Raw genomic sequence first — 20658 nt, forward strand, 5'->3', positions numbered from 1 at the left:
CCATCTTCCTACATAGATGTTCACTTCCCACAGTCTCCTTTCTCTTTCATAATTTCGGCCATCAAAAGGCAGAAGAGATAAAAAAAAAGGAGAATAAACTAAACATCATCTGTGTCCCTAAGCTTTTCACTTTTTTGCTTCAACCTTCAGTCTCTAGAGACTGTCCTTAGTTGTTATAATTGTATAATTTGTTTCTATCTAAAACAGGAAAAGTAGATAGACAGTGAGTTTGATGCGTCTTTGGATCTCTGTTGAATTTTGGGATATGTGCTGGGCAGAATACTAAGGCTGGAAAGAGCCATAGAAATCATCAAATTCAGGGGTTTCTGTTCCTTTTTTTTTTTTTTTTTTTGGTATGAGGAGCTCTTTTGGCAGTTTGATGAAATGTATGGATTATGGATTTAAATGGGTTTAAATAGAATATATAATATTACAAAGGAAACAAATTATATCGAAATACAAATAACAGAGTATTTTATGAAAACAGAAAACCAGACCCCAGGTTAAGATTTAATACAACCCTCTCATTTTCCAGATGAAGAGAAGGAAACTCAGGGAAATGAAGTGATTTATTCCAGGTTACAGAGTTAGTTGTAGGGGAGCCAGCACCAAAACATAAATCTTCTGACTTCCATCTTATTATTCTTTACATGACAACAAATTACATCTCCAACAAATGATAACTTTTCTTGTAGTTTGATGTTCTTGGATGTGTCTATCTCCTAAATACCCATTCCTTGTGAATTTATGTGTATGTTGGCAACATCAGACTTGGGATTGGTTACTTCCTATGTCTCCTAAATATTACTTTCATCAGGATAGCGCATCTTCAGATTTATTATGCCGAGTTTGTTTGCAACTTCCTTTATATTTTTTATTAAAGAGGCATCAGTCACTGTGATATACCTTTCTCCCAGGAATAGATTCCTTCTATCCATTAGTAGTACTTGTTAGTGTTTGGGGTTGATAGATTGATGTTTTTTATTCAAAATGTCCAAAGTCATTCTCCTTGAGAAGAGTCTTCTATCTGGGGTATTTGTAAATGAATATCTCCCATTCTTACATTACTATTTATTGATTAATCTAATCCATTAATATAGTATTATTCATATGATGAAGCATTCTAACTAGTGTGATGAGTTCTGAAAAGGATGTCACTTATCTTTTCCCTTTTTCTTTGGCCTCTTTCCAGTTCCCATTGGATGCCAGTGTGTTGATTCATGTGTCTATTCTGAAATGGACCAGTCCTTATATTCTGTTGGATGGAATGGAATTTATTGTGCACATAAATTTACCTTTTTTCCTCTTGGATTGCTGACTAACCAGGCACAGTGTTAGATTTTTTGAAGGTTAAAAAATAAAAGAAATTTATATGATAATTTTGTTATGTATTTGAAAGGAATAGCAAGTTATACATAGTAGATATGCAGTTCTATCTATGTGCCACCATATTGTACTATGTTATGGAAATTCTTGTTTTATTCCATAAATTAAAAATAAAATAAAATTTAAAAATAGGAAAAAATGTTTACATTCAATATAAATTTATTCCTTTGGTTTGTTGGTTTAATTCCTGAACAAGAATGAAAAGGTAGAACAAATTTGTAGTACTACTTTAATATCTATGTCTCCTTTTGATTGATTTCAGTTCTTCAAGTCTTATTTCATAGGTTTCTGTCCCAATACCCCCTGGTTTAGTTCACTTTTATGGGAGGATAGTATCATAAGATTTTAGAAATGGAAGTGATCTTAGCAATCATTAAGCCCCACCCTCTCATTTTACAGATGACTGTGGTCCAGCTGTATTTATAGTTCAGCTGTAGTTGTCCTCTTAGTATTATATTTCAAAGATCTAATGCTAGAAGGAACCTTAGATATCTTCTAGGAGAACCCTTTCCTCCTGCAGATGAAGAAACAGACATCAAATAAGTTTCACTGACTTTTGCAAAGTCAGCTACTAAGCCTTAGGGACAGGAATCAAACTCAGGTTTTCTGAATCCAGAGATAGTATCTTTTCCACTGTCTTATATCCTGTAAATCACTTTAGTGATATTTCTAAACAGGTTTATACACATACACACATATGTATATAGTATGCATATACCAGGGATTTACATACCAGATGTGCACATGCATGTGTACACACACGTATACATGGACAAGTATGTAGAAGAATGAAGGTATGCATATGTATGTTTTACTTACACACATATGTATGGATATAAATACACATACAGATGATTCAACAAGTAAAATGTATATTTCCAAGTCACCTCTGTATGTTTATTAGCTAATACTTGGAAATTTCAATGAACCACTAGAATAGGGATTCTTAACCTGGAGTGTACATGTTGTCTATGGATAGATTTCAGGTAGCCTATGAATTTGGATGGGAAAAATTATATCTTTATTTTTATTTCAGACTTCTTTTTTTACTAAAGCCTTTTATTTTCAAAACATATGCATGGATAATTTTTCAATATTGACCCTTGCAAAGCCTTGTATTCCAAAATTTCCCTCCTTCCCCCACCCACCCCTAGATGGCAAGCAATCAAATATATATTAAACATGTTAAAATATATGTTAAATTCAATATATGTATACATATTTATACAATTATCATGTTGCACAAGAAAAATTAGACCAAAAAGAAGAAAAATGAGAAAAATGTAAAGAACAACAAAAAGAGTGAAAATGCCATGTTGTGATCTATACTGTTTCCACAGACCTTTCTCTTGGTGCTGATAGCTCTCTTCATCACAAGATCACTGGAACTGGTTTGAATCATGTCATTGATGAAAAGAGCGATGTACATCAGAATTGATCATTGTAGAACTTTGTTGTTGTTGTGTATAGTGATCCCCTGATCCTGCTCATTTCACTTAGCATCAGTTCATGTAAGTCACTCTAGGCTTCTCTGAAATCATCCTGCTGGTCATTTCCATATTCTTCTAATAGTTAGCTATAGGGTCCTCCTAATGTTTTGGTTTTCTTCTAGCATTTGAAAGATGCTGGTAGAGCACTTTGGCTGATCATGAATTTTAACTATTCCTACTACTGTTCCCACTTTTGCCATTTAATTTATTTTTGGACACTAATACATTGTTGGTGGAGTTGTGAAGTGATCCAACCCATTCTGGAGAGCACTTTGGAACTATACTCAGAGGGCTATAAAACTGTTAATACCATTTTATCCAGCAATGTCTCTACTGGGCTTATCTCCCAAAGAGATCCTAAAGGAGGGAAAGGGACCCACACGTGCAAAAATGTTTGTGGCAGCCCTCTTTGTAGTGGCAAGAAACTGGAAACTGAGTGGATGCCCATCAATTGCAGAATGGCTGAATAAATTATGGTATATGAATGTTATGGAATATTATTGTTCTGTAAGAAAGTGTCCTAGTTTTCCCACATTCCCTCTAATATTCATCATTACCTTTTGCTGTCATCTTAGTCAATCTGAAAAGTGTGTAGTGGTACCTCAGAGCTGTCTTAATTTGCATTTCTCTGATCAATAGTGGTTTAGAGCACCTTTTCATATGACTAGAAATGGTTTTAATTTCTTCATCTGAAAATTCTCTGTTCATATGGACAAAGTCACATATGGGCAGGGATGGCTGGGTTGCTATCTGTATCATTACAGGGAATTTCCAAAGGGAGCCCATAGAGTTGATATCCCTTGATACCAATAACTTATTTGTTTTTTTTTTTTTTAAAGTTGTCTGAGTACTTAAATTTTAAGTCATTAATACCCAGATGCTATGAATTAAAGAATAAAGGACTATGGTCGGGTATTATTATGTTACTCATTTATATATCTGAGTACCTTATAAACTGAATGTTTGTAAGTTGGGGACATGCCTATATTTAATTTAAGGCATTTTTAAAAAACCAGTGATTAGTAGAAGAAGAAGCAGTGTCTCCGTCTACTCTTCTTTTTTGATTTTGTTTTCTCCATTTTGAAAGACTGAAGATAAGAACTAAAACGACTTTTATTATATTTGGTAAGAAATATAAAAAAGGTATTTTTTTTTTTTAGGAATTATGCTTAAGAACATTGTCTTTGCTTGCTCTGCTGGTCATCTTGAATCTGATGTTTTCTACTGTGTATTTAGAAGGAACCGCAATGTTTCAGAAAGCTGAAAGATTCACAGTTGCATAGCAACCAAAGCACCATTTCAGCAAAAACAGAGATCAAGTTTTTTTAGAACTGCCCAACTGAAAAAATCCAGATCATCTTTGTGGCACTGTTTAAAACTACTAGGGCCCAGTGGAACTCAAGAACCCTGTGATGAGCATCATTTTAGAGCCAGAAGACATTCTACTGAAAATTGCTATTTTAATGGAAGGAGCTTTTGGTTTTCTTTTCAAAGCCCTTTATAATTAGCAAAGTACTATTATTATTGTCTTAGAATTTGCTTTTTAAATTTGGCTTGAATTTAGGAAATCAGAGCTCTGGTTTGGTCCATTGATATTGGTTAATATTCCTGCTGTGTGCAGCCTAGTAACTTTAGCTGGATTTGGCAATATATTGTTCAGTCTTGAGGCTATGTTGATGATAGACATTATATAAGTATTACAGTTTCTGAAATTTTTGTTAGCTATAGATATGAGAAACTCTGGGAAAAATCAATTTCAAAATGGACATAAAAGATTTAATTTCTTTTTATCAATGAGATTTCCTGTTTAGTTGTTTTTCAGGTATATCTGATTCTTTATGACTCCATTTGGAGTTTTCTTGGCAAAGATACTGGAGTGGTTTTCCATTCCTTCTCTAGCTCATTTTACAGGTGAGGAAACTGAGTCAAACAAGGTTAAGTGACTTGTCTAGGTTTACATAGCTAGTAAGTGTTAAATGCCTGAGGCCTGATTTGAACTCAGACTGACTCCAGAGTGGGTACTCTATCAACTGTATCATCTAGCTGCCCCACTTTTTTACCCAAGGAGAAGTCCTGCTGATTCTGAGATTAGTATATTAGATTTAGAGTGAGAAAACCTCATTTTGATAACTTACTCTACTAATTTGTCTCCTTGGGCAAACATCTTAGGTTCATTGTGTGTTTCAGTTTCCTTTTCTATAAAATGGGAATAATAATAAATAATCAGCTTTTTGATAGGCTTCAAGGACCCTATCAAAAAGATAAGAGATAAGACAAGAATGTTTTGATAAGATAAGACTAGAGTGTTTTGTGATTGTACAATGTTGTATAAATGCAGACTCTTATTGTTATTTCTGTTGTGAAATCAGTTAATACTATTCACGAAATGTCCACTATAAATTGAACAAAATTAAAGATCAGCATATTGAGTGATTTCTTTTTGTCTTAAAAGATGGAGACAATAATACATATATCTCCCTCCCCCACCCCCACATCTCCCACATTTCCCCATCTTTCCAACCTTTCCACAGCTACCTCCTACCATACTCTCCCACATCCCCTATACCTCCTTTCACTCCTCACCACAATCTCCACACCCCCTCCCTACCACCTCTTTTTTTTTTTTTTTAAAGATTTTATTTTATTTTAAATTTAATAGTTTTTATTTACCAGATATATGCATGGGTAATTTTACAACATTGACAATTGCCAAACCTAATTTTTCCCCCTCCTTTCCCCCTCCCATGGCAGGTTGACCAATACATGTTAAGAGTGTTTTGTGATTGTACAATGTTGTATAAATGCAGACTCTTATTGTTATTTCTGTTGTGAAATCAGTTAATACTATTCACGAAATGTCCACTATAAATTGAACAAAATTAAAGATCAGCATATTGAGTGATTTCTTTTTGTCTTAAAAGATGGAGACAATAATACATATATCTCCCTCCCCCACCCCCACATCTCCCACATTTCCCCATCTTTCCAACCTTTCCACAGCTACCTCCTACCATACTCTCCCACATCCCCTATACCTCCTTTCACTCCTCACCACAATCTCCACACCCCCTCCCTACCACCTCTTTTTTTTTTTTTAAAGATTTTATTTTATTTTAAATTTAATAGTTTTTATTTACCAGATATATGCATGGGTAATTTTACAACATTGACAATTGCCAAACCTAATTTTTCCCCCTCCTTTCCCCCTCCCATGGCAGGTTGACCAATACATGTTAAATATGTTAAAGTATAAATTAAATACAATATATGTATACATGTCCAAACAGTTGATTTGCTGTACAAAAAGAATCGGACTTTGAAATAGTGTACAATTAGCCTGTGAAGGAAATCCAAAATGCAGGCAGACAAAATCAGAGGGATTGGGAATTCTATGTAGCCCACCACCTCTTGATAAATAAATCCTTTGAGTACTGGTGACTTTTTTTTTTTTTTTTTTTTTTTTTTTTAAACAAAATCAGCCTTTGGAGTTAGATCTTACTCTCAGTGGCTGTGGTAGCTTAGTAAAAAAATGCAGTGGTACTGTGTGAGACAGCAACTTGTCCAGGTTGAGGGGAAAAGCCCATATAGCTTGCTCACCTAGAAGAATATTGGTATGTGATATCCAAACCTCAGATATGCAACTTGCATGTTACTGACTGTTCTGGACCCAGCTTAGAGAACAGGGAAAGGGAGACCATTCAGAAGACAACAATTTGAAGTGTGATTCTGATAGAGAATTCTGTCTTCAGAATCCACTCTCCTCATAAAGAATTTTACCGTGCATAGCAAAAGTAAGGTTTATTGACTTAGAATTGTCAGGTTTTTTCTTCTTCTTTTAAACTTATGAAGAACAGTATTAAAAATAATGTTACTTAATCTAGTCTATGTTTATCTCAATTCCATTTATACAGATGAAGTTGAGGGGTTATTCATATATTTAATTGAAGGCACAAAGGATCACTTTATCTTACATGGAATCTACAGCCCAAACTATAGTAGTCATTAAATAGTCCCCAGTAACTCTCCACCTCCCTGGATTAAAGCACAAAGAGAAGAGTATAAATTATCCAGGAGATGAGATATCATCCTTTCTCTTGTTATTTATTAAGTCTGCTTCTGTCGTGTCTGTTTAAGTGGACTGTCTATCACAAAGGTTGTAAAAAGAATTCCAGGGTGACCTTGTGTCCCTTCTCTGTAAAGAGCCTGTCTATTTCCACAGAGAAAATTAGACTGCTTAATGATCCACTTTGACCCCTTTACAGAGAATGACCATGCAATTATAAATCTGAATCAGTGATAAATATTTGTTGTTGAATGTAACTCAGTAATGGGAGTATGAAAGATCCTCTTTTCTCATTCTAATCATTAATTTCTTCATCAATCCTTACTATATTCACCCCCTAAAATCCAGGTTGCAGATTTTATAGTGCTAAACTTCTTAAGTCATCTTGCAACTTGATCTCAAATCCTCTTAGGCTGCTATTATCACTGTCCCTAAATCCTTCCCACCAACCCACTGTTAATGCTGCAATTTGAGCCTCTGTTATAGTCCTACAACTTTGTCTGCTGTCCTAGAGTGCCCCGAGAGTATCATGGCTACTGAAACCCTGAACAAAGAAAAGGAATTCTAGCCAATGCATTGCCATGGTATGGTCAGAATTTTGTCCACTGCAATATTAGTTGTAGAATTCTTGAAGTGCATGATGTAGAAAAATATCCCTGATGCCCAAAGAATCATTTATGGAAAAGATTGACAGTAAAGTCTATTGTAGAGCATTGAGTTATAAGGCATGATATTGGATGAAGGGCCATCTTCATAGAAAAGTCTACAGTTACTCCCATATCCACTTTCTGAGTTATAATTGATATCTAGTGAGTAATAATGGATTCTGAACTTCTCCCAAGACATAATTCAGAAGCTGCAACTCCACTCAGAATTATGGGAATATACTTGAGGGACTATGGGTTTTTCTATTGCTATTGGATGAGCTTCCATTTTCAGAACCAGCTAATATCCCCTCAATAGCACTGAGGCCAAGGATTAGTATCCCACTATCAATTTAACCTGTTGATAGTTTCTCAATATCATGGCTAACCAATTAACATCCAATGTCAAGTGATATTACCTGAAAAGATATGGCAAGAACCAAAGTAAAAAAAAATATCCTTCTCCAAATGTACTACTAATTCTTAGCCTGATCAAGTTCATTTTTGGATGTGCTCCTTAATGCCTTGCCTATAGGACACGGTGTCTTAGTTGCTGGCTAAATTCACTCCTATACTTTGCTGGGTCAATTAGATCATTTCTCAAGATTGGTTCCTTCCCGGGCTTGCTACTGGAACTATAGGGGTTCTTCCAAGCTTTTCAGATCTCATAAAGTCCTGTAAAAAAAGGAAATAAGATACAAATGGGGGCAACCATCTCCCAAAAACAGCACTGCCTATGTCACACACAGTTTTATAGCCTATTTGACATAGTTCCAAATTGCTCTCTAGAATTTTTGGATCAGTTCTCAACTCTACTGTTTCCCCACATCCCCTCTAGTGTTTGTCATTTTCCTTTTCTGTTATATTAACCAATATAATGGTTGTGAGGAGGTACCTCAGAGTTATTTTAGTTTGCATTTCTCTAATCAATATTTTTCCATATTAACTATATATATAGCTTTGATTTCTTCATCTAAAAAGTTATTAAAATGACTAAGACTGATGGCAATATAGTCCACAGCCCATTTTCTCTTTTCAAAGGATACATTTATTTTTACTGTTTGCTTACATTCTCTAGACCAGAAAGAAATCACCAGGAATATTTCCCATAATGCCATGGTGATTTAAATTTAAAATAATTTTCATTTTTATATATTATTATGGACAGAGAAGACATCAACAATTATAAACATTTTAACACACAAGGAAGAGAAAGAGAACTTTGTATTGCACAATTTTAAAAGGTATATTTGTTAAATTAAACACAACTATCTCCTTTTGAACTTCCTTCAACTCTCTTCTATTTTAGATTGATTGACATTAATGCTCCTTTCCTTCTTTTTAAAAAACTCATTATTCCTACCCACCAGTTCTGTCCACCTTCCATAATTCCCTCTTCTACAAATAGAAACCCCTTCCTATAACAAATAAATATCATTAAGCAAAACAGATCCATACGCATGGTTTATATATGTATGTTCCATTCTGCCTGGTGCCTTTTTGCTAAGTGATAGGAAGTGTGTTTTCAGTCTTATGAAGTCATGATTAGTTATTGTACTGATCATAGTTTTTAAGTTTCAGAGTTTTTGATTTTACATTATTGTAGTTATTCTATAAATTGTTCCACCACCTGTGCCTCTTCGTCAGTTCATATAAATCTTTCCAGGTTTCTCTAAATCTATACTTTCAACAGTTTTTAATGATATAATTATATTGTTACATTGTTTTACCATAGCTTGTCTAACTGTTTCTCACTTGATGTACACTCAAGTGTTTGTTTACAGGTTATTATGATATTTAGCATTCTTTGACACCCTTTTTTCATCCTTTGCCACTGCTACTATAGAAGCCTCAAAGGGCTGTGAGGGCATTTTGCATGGCCACTTTGCACTGATGATAAACTTCTTTGTTTTTATACAGACCTGTCATTGGAAAGCAAATAGTTGCTAGGGCTGTACTATAGATATACAAAGTATATAAAAAGGAATACAAAGTAATTGCAAGAGGGAATGAGCATTAACAGGGAGGAGATGGGATTAGGAAAAACTTTGTATAGGAGCTGGTACCTCAGTGTACTTTGAAGAAAGCTAGGCATTAATTCTATGACATCAGAGAGAGGCAGAACAAGCTCTGCAAAGTCATGTAAGAATGACCAATCATTCTGACTGGATAGGAATAGAGAATATGTAGAAGAAAGCAAATAAATAAGACTTAAAATATTAGAGGTGGTCAGACAGTAGAAGGTCTTAAATGCCATATTGGACTCTTCGTATTTTATCCTAGGGGCAATAGGGAGCCACTGAGGATTTTTGAGTAGAAAAGTGACATGGTCAGACCTTTCTTTTAGGACTATCAGTTTGGCAGTTGTAGGAAAGATGGATTGGAGTGGGGAGAGACTAGAAGCAGAAAGACTAATTAGAGCATTATTTCAGTAAGGATGAGAAGTTAAGCTAAAGGCTATATGAATAGAGAGAAGGGGACATAAAGGAAAGATGTCATGGAGACAGAAGTGACAAGATTTGGCAACTGATTAAATGTGGGATTCGAGAAGAGTAATAAATCAAAGTTGACTTAAAGGCTATGAACTCTTGGTCAGCAATTTTTATTGAATGATTCCTTCCTCTAATATTTTTTACATCTTGGATTAAGTTCTCTATCACATATTTATTTAGTATGTTTGAAGATCTGTTAATGGATTCTAGTATTATGCTACAGTGACCCTTTTGCTCTTATATTTTAACTTATACCAGATAAAATTTTTTCCCCTGAGGCAATTAGGGTTAAGTGACATGCTCAGAGTCACACAGTTAATAAATGTTAAGTATCAGGTCAGATTATAATTCTAGTCCTACTAACTTCAGGGTCAGTGCTCTATCCACTGTGCCAACGAGGTCCCTTAGATAGACTTTTATATTTTTCTCTCATTTGAAAAATTTTTAATTAATAACTTTTTATTTTCAAAATAAATGCAAAAATAGTTTTCAACATTCATCCTTGCAAAACCTTGTGTTTCAATTTTTTTCCTCCCTTCCCCCCCACCCTCCTCTAGATACAATGCAATCCAATATAGGTTAAACATGTGCAGTTCTTCTAAACATTTCCACATTTATCATGCTGCACAAGAAAAATCAGATCAAAAAGGATAACATTCATATACTATAATTTATTCATCTATTCCTCAACTTATGGGCATCTACTCAGTTTTTAATTCTTTGCCACTACAAAAAAAAAACCCTGCTACAAACATTTTTGCTCACATGGATCCTTTTCCCTTTTTTATGATCTCTTTGGGGTACAAACCTAATAGAGACACTTTAGGGTCAAAGAGTATGCACAGTTTGATAGCCTTTTGGGTGTAATTCAGAATGGTTGGATCAGTTCACAGTTTCACCAACAATGCAGTAGTAAGTATCCCAGTTTTCTTATATTTCCTCCAACATTTATCATCATTTTTTCCTGTCATCTTAGCCAATCTGAGAGATGTGTAGTGATATATCAGAGTTGTGATTAATTTGCATTTCTGTAATCAATAGTGATTTAGAGCATTTTTTTCATGTGACTAGAAATGTCTTTAATTTCTTCATCTGAAAATTGTTCATCCCCTTGACCATTTACTAGATAGACTTTTAAAGCTTATTTTGTCATATATTTTGAAATTTTACAGGACAATTTCCTCATTCCCTTAGTCTATATTTTCTCTTAATATTTCATTAATTTTCCTTTATGGATTTTATCATGTATTTCACTTTACCAAGAAGATTATTATTTTTTAATAGCTTTTCTAGAAAATTTATAACACAACTGGGAAAGAATTCACATTTTTTACTAAATTAGTTTCATCTAAGCATTTGCAAGAGATATCCCTTCAGCTGTTCAATTATTCTTTATTTTCTATTAAATTCTGGATTTTCTTTCAATAGGTCTCATGTGTGTTATTGTTAATGTAAAATGTTTGAAATTTTGTATTTTTGTAAATGTTATTTCTCATGTTTTTTCTAATTTTTGTTGAGATATAATTAAATGCATATTATTTCACACTTCATTATCTGATGAAGTAATTTATTACTTCAACTTTTTATATCTTTTTGATTTTCTAGATTTGTGATCTCATCTTCTACAGATGGAGATATTTTAAATATTCATTAGTGATATTGATCCATATTTTTTTTAGTCTTATTTTTTCTAGGATTGTGTTAGAAATATCACACTTGCCTCATCTTTTTTCTGTATGTAGATTTGGAAGAATTCATTTCTCAATCTGTCTTTTTTTTTGTTTCTGGGATAGCTATAATTATTTTAATGACCTCTCTGATACTTTTTTGAGATTGATGTTTTTATGTTATTTTTTCTTATGATGCCAAGCATTTCTCCCCCCAAAAAATTTATAGGATTATTGATGTAGATTATCAATATAGAGCTGATAGAATTAAAAAAAATCATTTAACCTAACCCCTTAATTTTGCTGGTGACAAAAGTGAGACTGAAAGAGGTTGAATGTTTACTAATGTAACACAAGTATAAGTAAGCATCAAAGGATGGAACCAGAGTGAGCTATGTCATAAGGAATATGACTGAACAAATTATGGTATCTGTGTGTAATGGAATAGAATTGTATCATAAAATTTTTTGATGAAAACTTAAATTTATAAAAATCTGGGAAGATTTACACAAATTGATGCAGAATGAAGCAAACAGTGCTGATAGGACAATTATGTATTAACTAAAATTATGTAAAATTAAAGAACTTTAAAAGATTTAAGAACTTTGATCAATGCAATGATTTATCATGACTTCAGAAGACTCATGATTATTATAGAATTGGGACTTGTATAGACTGGTTTACTATCAGGAAACCCCTCCCATTACCAGTGTTGGGGTCACTTAATCCTCATTTATAGGGTTAGTTCCATCAATTTTGCTCTAAGGCAGAGAAGCTAAAAAGGCCCTTCATTTTATAATTTGGTGGCTTATAATTGTCTAGTTTTTTGCTAGTTTTTCTTTGTACCTACTTCCAGGAACTCCGCCCCTTCCTTTGTTGTTTGTTGCCAAATTCTTTCATTCTATCCCAGTTCTAATAATTGGTCTTTGTTTTAGTCTCTCTTGTGAATTATTGCCTACTATTCCAAATTCTATAAGGCTAGATTCCTCTTTGCTCCCTTTGGTCCTCCTGAATATTGTTGTCAGATTGAGTCTTCTTATCTAAGCCTTTGCATAATTGCCTAAAGTCAGATTTATTTGACTTGGTGCTTCTTATACTGGATGAAACATCCACCTCTTCAGATTTCCAGAGTCCCATTATTGCTTATTGCTATGATCACTTCCCCAACAACTTTTATTAAATGCAATCAGAATGTACAAGAGCTAAGCTAGGTGCTGATGGAAAATGAAAGTCTCTGTCCTCAAGAAGCCTACATTCTACTTAGGGTCCAGGGCATACATGATATAAATAATGCAAAATATTTTCAAATAAGAGAGAGCATTAACAATTGGGTGGGAGCATTCGGGAAAAGGGTCATACATGAAACTCTACCTACTTCTCTTCCTTCAGAGGGTCTGATTGTTTGGTTCTTCTCTAACCAAGCCCTATTAATTTCCCTTGCCTTCAGAAATAGTTGTTTCCACAATTATGCTAAAACTGATGAGTATGATATGTAGAGTACAAAGAAACTATTCAAGAACAGGTTCCTTAAATCAAGCTCAATTAATAATGATAGTAGAAAATAGAATCATATATTAACTAAAAGTCATTTTCCATTTTCCTAAAACATTATTTGGGTGATTTTAAAAAAAGAGAATTCTTTTTAAAAATATTATTTGTTTAATAATGTGAGTATAGATATAACAGTTTTCTACTATATATATTGTGACTGTTTATACCAACATATTTGGTACTTACAATTTATTATCTTTTTTTATGGAAACACTAACTTTCCCAATTATATTATAAATTTCTTAAGGGCAAGGGCTATTTTATGTCTCATTGTGTCTTTTATAAAACCTAGTACAAAATGGCAAAGTAGAAATTTTATTAGAAAGATAAGTCCATAGATTTGAGTTCTGGCTTGGCTATTTACTTGCTTACAAGGGACTTATTAATCACATTGAATAGTTTTGCATGAAGTAAAAAGTACTTTTAGCTTATCCCTGTTGCTCTAGAGTCTAGATCAACTGTTTTGGAGATTCAGGACAGCTTGAAATAAAAAAGCCTTACAAAATTTTTTTTTTTTTCCCTATAAGCATTAGCTTTATTTCAAAAGGATACTAAAGGCTTGTTTACAATGTATCTGTGAAACAAACACATTTTTTCATTTGTCTTTTTGCCTAATGTTTGTAGGATACTTTGCAAACTTTAATTATTATTTATAATATCCAGTATTATTATTCTGGAATTTTTAAAATTCAAAGTGTTTTAGTAGTAGAAGTTTCAGTTTTAATGCAAATACACCAGAATATAACTTTTAAAATGTTTAAATGGAACATGATAAGATTTTTAAAAAGTTGTTGGGTTTTTTCCCCAATAGCAGATTGTATCAATCCATACAAGTCTCACATATTATTTTCTTTTATAGCTTGATGATTGCACACTACAGCTCTCTCATAATGGCACATATTTGGATTTGGAATCAACTTTAGCTGAGCAAAGAGATGAACTGGAAGGTTTCCAGGAAGATGCTGGGTAAGTATTGTTCTCAGTAGATTTGACAAAATATCATGTTATCAGGGGAAATGTGTATTACATTTATGAAAATGAATTTTAAATTTAGTGCATTGAAATGGTGAAAAGAAATGTCTGAGGCCCTATCTTTATTTGTTTCATTACTCACAATTACTGGAGAGAGAATAAACACAAAAGATGAATAGCCTCCATGGCTTAGTTGGAGTTAGTTTGGGATCAGTTTCTTCTTGCTGTTGTATGACAAAAAGTTATGATTTCTGAAGTAATTGACTGTAAGTTATTCTGGAAAGATTTACTATTTCAATGATGGTTTCAACAAATACATAGAACTTTCATATTTATTTTTAAAAAGCTGATTTTTACTGCTTTTACATGTAATTACATGCAATTTTTAATTTACATGGTGTTTTACATTGAAATTATCTTCTTGATTTATATTTTTTGATCTACTAATTATATATAGTAATAATGACAATACTAATTAGTGTTATAATATAAAGGAATAATAGCTCACATTTATATGATACTTACTATATGCCAGTCATGTACTAAATGCCTTAATTATTATTTCATTTGATGCTCTTGTTATCCTCATTTTATAGATGAGAAAACTAAGGGGTTAAGTGACTTGTAGAGTGTAATACAATTAGGAAGTATCTGAGGCTAGATTTGAACTCAGATCTTTCTCACTCCAGATCTGGCTTTCTATCCACTGGATCTTTTAGTTTATTTTGTTAAAAAAATGAAACTTTATTTATTTATTTATTTTTATGAAAGAAAAAAAAAATACCCCGATAGTCTTGTATTTCAGCATAAGGGCCATACCTGATTTCCTCTACCCTTGCTTTAAGTGAACCATTCTTCTTTTCCTGAAGTGGATATGCCAGGAGTGACTGTGAAATATTGCTCCAAACTTAGGGTATTGTTAGTTGTTGACTTTAGCTTCCCTATAACTTTACTGGAGTCCCTAGAGAGCTCTTGCTTGGATTTGTTCTTTTGAGAACTATCTCCTTCCTGGCATTGGGAATCTTTATGCTTCCTTCTGTCCCATGTCCTAAGTACTGATTTAATCCAGTCAACTCCAATAAGCAATTACCAAGTGTCAATTATTGTGTTAAACTGAGTCATGACTCCTAATGATTCCTCAAGGACTTTACAGTTTAATAGAGGGAGACACACAGGGAGGAAGGGAAGGAAGAAAAACCATGAAATAATCATTGAGGGGGCATCTTGTTCCATGGAGTTGAGACAAGATACAACAGATGCCAAGTAAGTGAATCCAAATGTTCAATTTCTGCACTCCATAAAGAAAGACAATGGGAAGACTTTGGTATTCTACCCTCCAATAGAGAGGAAAGGCAGTAGAGGGAGATGGTGTCAGTGAAGGCTTGAGTTACCAGCATGGTGATTAGGGGTGATTTAATAGCACAATGAAAATCTTAAAGAGCTATATAAATATAGATGTTATTTTTTAAAATTAACTTTCCAAGTGTCTAATAGTTTTCAAAAACATAATATAGTAAAGTTATGAATATATAGACTATGCCTCAAATATTGTAGCATACAACTTATTTCTGTGGCAGATAGGATAAAATATGTGGAAAATAGATGGCACATTATAATGAAAGCAGGTATGAACAGAGACTCTCAATAAACTATGTCTGTTGCACTTTTTTTGGGGGGGAGGGATCATTAATGATTCTCTAATAATCGAGCCTAGTGTTCTTTTCTTTTTTCCTCATTCTCTCCATGGCTTGGAGGGCTCCATCTACTCTTGTGTCTAGGATTTTTATTGCTGTGATCCAAGGTGTCCTCAATTGCCTGCTCCCATCAGGAGCCACCACATGGCTCTGATGCAGGTTGGTCCATGAAAGCAGAGAACAATACAAAAATGGGGGTAGGAAACTACCTTAGTGATTTCACTTCCAACTGAAATTCGAATTCATAGTTGCTTTTCCTACTTTAAAGAGGTGCTAGTTGGTGTAGTATATAGTATATAGATCACCAGCCCTGAAGTCAGGGAGACATGAGTTCAAATCTAGCCTCAGACACTTAATACTTTCTAGCTGTATGACCCTGGGCAAGTCACTTAACCCCAATTGCCTCAACAACAGCAACAACAACAAAAAAGATGCTATTGAAATCAAATGAGATGACTTAAAAATGTACTTTGAGTTTTTAAAAGTCCTTCAGATATTAGAATAATTAATAATAATAATAAGCCATACTAAACCAATATGATTTCCTTTTGATAGAGTCATTAGATCAGGACAACGCTAAAAACATATTTTGATTTCAAGTGGCCAGTGTATTGAAAAGAACATTGCATTTGGAGTTAAAGACCTGGGTTAACATCTTAAATTAGTCATTTCAATGAATCAGTCAGTCAACAGACATTTAATAGGTAACCTACTATAGTCAGGCATTGTATTGAGCATTGGAGATATAAAGAAAAGCAACAGAGTTAGGACCTCACAATTTAATACTGAAATTTTGCTGTTTGCTGAGATTTTTTTTCTATATGTTAAATGGATATAATAATCCCATCTCTATCTTACTTTAGTTCAGGGCTTTTTAATTTTTTTCCACTCATGACTCCTTTTCTCCTAAGAAATTTTTACACAATCCCAGGTATATGGGTATATAAGGTAGGTATACAAACCAAACATTTACTTATAATGAATCATAATTTTGTAATCCCTATATTTTGTTATGTGACCTCCATCTACATCTTAAGGAGCTTAGCTCTTGGAATTAATAAGTCCTGGGTTCAAGTTCTTTTTCTTTCACATCCTGGTTTTTGATCCTAGGCACAATTATATGGCTAATGATTGTAATAATTGAGTGAGTTTCCTTCCTGAGAGTTCCCACAGAACCACAAGATCAGCTCCAAACCTTTCTCTTACAAAGCTTTATGAGGATTTAATTTAATAATGAATGTAAGATGTTTCATTATGACAAGGTATTATTTCAATGCCAGATAATATTTTTTTAAAAATAAAAGTGTATGGAAAAAATCTGTAATTTCCCTCTGGTGTGGGAATTTCTTCTACCGAAGATTAAAGCCTTTCTCTGATTTAGTACATGAGTACATTTCTTTAAAAAAATTTTTATTTCTTTATTTTTTCATTATTTTCAAAATATATGCAAAGATAGTTTTCAACATTGACCCTTGCAAAATTATTCCACGTTTTCCCCTTCCCTTTCCCCTACACAACAAGCAATCAAATACATATTAAACATGTGCAATTCTTCTATACATATTTCCACATTTATCATGTTGCACAAGACAAATCAGATCAAAAAGGGAAAAATGCAAAAAGAAAAAAGCAAACAAACAATAACAAAAAGTGAAAATAATAGTCCTCTCTTTCTGGATTCAGGTGGCTCTCTCCAACACAAGTCCTTTGGAATTTACCTGGCCTGAATCACCTCATTATTGAAAAGATCCAAGTTCATCACTTAAAATAGAACTTACCATTTCAATATTCAACTCAGTATTTCAAAAAAACAGAACTTACTATAATTTCTCCAAAATTAATTTATTTTCCAAAATTTTCTTTGATTATTGAAGGCACTACCACCCTACTTGTCACCCAAGTTCAAAATTTTGATGTTATGTTTAGCTTTTTCTCACTCTATATTCTAGTAGTTGCCAACTATTATTGTTTCTATCTCAACATCTCTCTCATGTCCCTTTCCCCCATTCCTCAGTTACCACACTAATTCACCTCATTTATCTAACCAGTCACCACATCTCATCACTTCTACTTTTAGATCTCTCCTCTTCATCACCTGTGCTCCATTCACACTAGTTTAGGCCCTCGTTACCTTTATAATAATAATAATAGCCTTTTATTTGGTTTGCCTATCTCAAGTCTCTCCCAGTCTATCTTCCACACAATAAAAGGTCTGTTTGTTTTTTTTCCCCAGGGTTTAATAACTGCTCTGTGACTATTTTATACAATATTACAGAATGTTTTATCATCACCACTGTTATCACCATTATTATAATCTATGTTCTCTCATCCATAGCTAGATAGTATGGGTTTCAGATGCCTCACTATTGGTGACTGAGGGAGAAGACCTAGGACCTAGGTCAGATTGATTAGCATAATGATCTAGAAAAGGAGAGAGAGTACAATGAAAATAAACTCAGAATTTCTGTCATCTTATAGTCAAACAGATGGGGAATGGAGAGGGTTCACTTAAGCATCCTTTTGATTCTTCCCTGAAAGAATAGATCAGATTTATCCTTGGGGTAGATGCTTTGGGATTTTCTAGGCAAAGTGAAGTTTTCCCTGTTCCTTTCCTCCAAAGTTATCTATCTCCCTCACTGTAGCTTGAAATTCTTTTAACATAGACAAAGACTTACAGGTCTTAGAGATAAAAGGTTTTAAAATACAAATCCTTAGGGGATCTGTGAACAGCCAGCAGTGTGAAATGTTTTATTTAAAGTGTATTTGATGGTTATCGGATCCTTTCCGGTTTTAATAAAGGGAAAGGGATTATAAAACACTCCTGCTTGGAGTTTGAAGATGGGAGAAAGGGAAAGGGAGAACTGGAGGTTGGAGATAAGTTTTATTGATTTTTACAATTTTGACAAGGGCTAGAAGATGTTTATCTTCATCTATGTCTGCATTATTAGAAAATGTGGTAAGATATATTTCATGTCTAGCCATGCATGTACCTTTGCAGAAAGTGTGCTTATAATTTTTTTTTTTGGGGGGGAGAGAGGCACATTGGGGTAGAGAGAGATTCTTAGCTGAAGGTGTGTGAACTTGACTTTTGATAAATATATTTTGATGTAATTGGTTTCCTTTTCAATCTTATATATTTTATTTTATGCAGTACAAAACTTGATTCTAAGAAGTACTCCATAGACTTCACCAAACTGGCAAAGAACCCCTGTATGGTGGATTTAGTTAGAGATCTGTACTTGGTACTTGAATTCCTGGTATGATTATTTCATAACTGTGAATTCCAGTCAGTTAGTGAACCTCTCTGAACCTCAATTTTCTTTTCTGTTAAATGCAGTTGGAGCAGATTGAAGTAGTTGAATTCTTAGTTCAAAAATCCGTGATCCTATGATCTCTTATCACCATTCAGTCCTAGAATAGTTTACTCACCAAGCTAGGTATACTGCTTCCTGGTAGTTTGGATTCTTGATTTGACCTGCTAGTCAGCAGTGTCTGAACCATTGTCCCATTGGAATATTAGTCCTGTATACATAATTTGTTGTCAGTTCTCCATGGGTACAAATGAATTTTTGTGAAAGATCCTTAGACTGACTCCTTCTTTTAGAAACTGTCTGAAGGTTGCTCTCCTTATAGAATGAGCAGTTTTATATTTAAGAGTTTATTCTCATGGGATTCATTTTATTTAGGGTTAAATCATGGTGTATATAATTACCAGAGTATAGAGAAGTACTTCAGAATGGGCTTGCTATGAGTATAGTGGGAATGATACCCCCACCTATTCTTTGTGGAGTGACCATTGCCCTCAGCCTAAAGCTTATGAATTTGGAGTTAGATGGGACCAGCTAGTTCAGTTCCCTCACTTTACATAGGAAGAAACTGAGCTTTTGGTTAAGGGAATTGTCTGAGGTAAACAAATCTTGTATGAAGCCTTGGTAATCTTTCCCTTCTTCTGTTTTCCCCTTTATTCTTAAGAGTGACACTATTATCTTAGTCATCTGAGTTCAAAACTTTAATGCCTTTTTTTTTTTACTCTAACCTCTTCCTCCTGCCACTAATCAGTCAGTCAATAAACATTAATTAAATGCCTACTGTGTACCAGATACTGTATTAAGTGCTGAGGATATAAATAAAAGTCAAAGATAGTCCCTATTCTCAAGAAGAGACTAGGTTGCACCTCGGGCATGTAGGTGGGCACAGTAGATAGAGTGCCAGTCCTAGAGTCAGAAGACAGTATTAAAATCTGGCCTCAGATATTTACAAGCCATATGACCATGGAGCGGTCACTTAACTCTATTTGCCTCAGTTTCTTCATCTGTAAAATAAGCTGGAGAATGAATGGCAAACTAGGACAGTATCTTTGCCAAGAAAATCCCCAAAAGTAGTCACAAAGAGACTGGACTGAAAATGATTAATCACCAACTCTCAAAGAACTTACAGTTGATTGAGAGGGTGGGATATATGCAAACAACTTGTTTATCCTTTCTCCAAGAAGACCATAACATCAGGGAGGAGATGGCATGACATGCTGGTGAATTGGATTTAAGTGAGGGAGGACTGGGTCCAGTGGCTAGATCTAGATCAGGATGACTAGAGATGGCCCTGGATGCAATTATATGTATAAACAAGTTGCCTACAGGATAAATTAGGAATAATCAATTGAGGAAAGGACTAGAATTAAAGAGGATTGGGAAAAGCTTCC

General features: G+C 33.9%; 1 protein-coding gene across 1 annotated transcript in view; it reads left to right on the forward strand.

Moving 5' to 3' along the window:
- Positions 1-20658, forward strand: part of FHOD3 (formin homology 2 domain containing 3) — a 630786-nt gene that overhangs the window by 78822 nt on the left and 531306 nt on the right. Inside the window, 1 exon segment of the mRNA XM_074279229.1 lies at positions 14153-14259. Coding sequence (XP_074135330.1) covers positions 14153-14259 — 107 coding nt within the window.

Source organism: Sminthopsis crassicaudata, chromosome 1 (assembly GCF_048593235.1).
Source record: "Sminthopsis crassicaudata isolate SCR6 chromosome 1, ASM4859323v1, whole genome shotgun sequence".
NCBI classification, from domain to species: domain Eukaryota; kingdom Metazoa; phylum Chordata; class Mammalia; order Dasyuromorphia; family Dasyuridae; genus Sminthopsis; species Sminthopsis crassicaudata.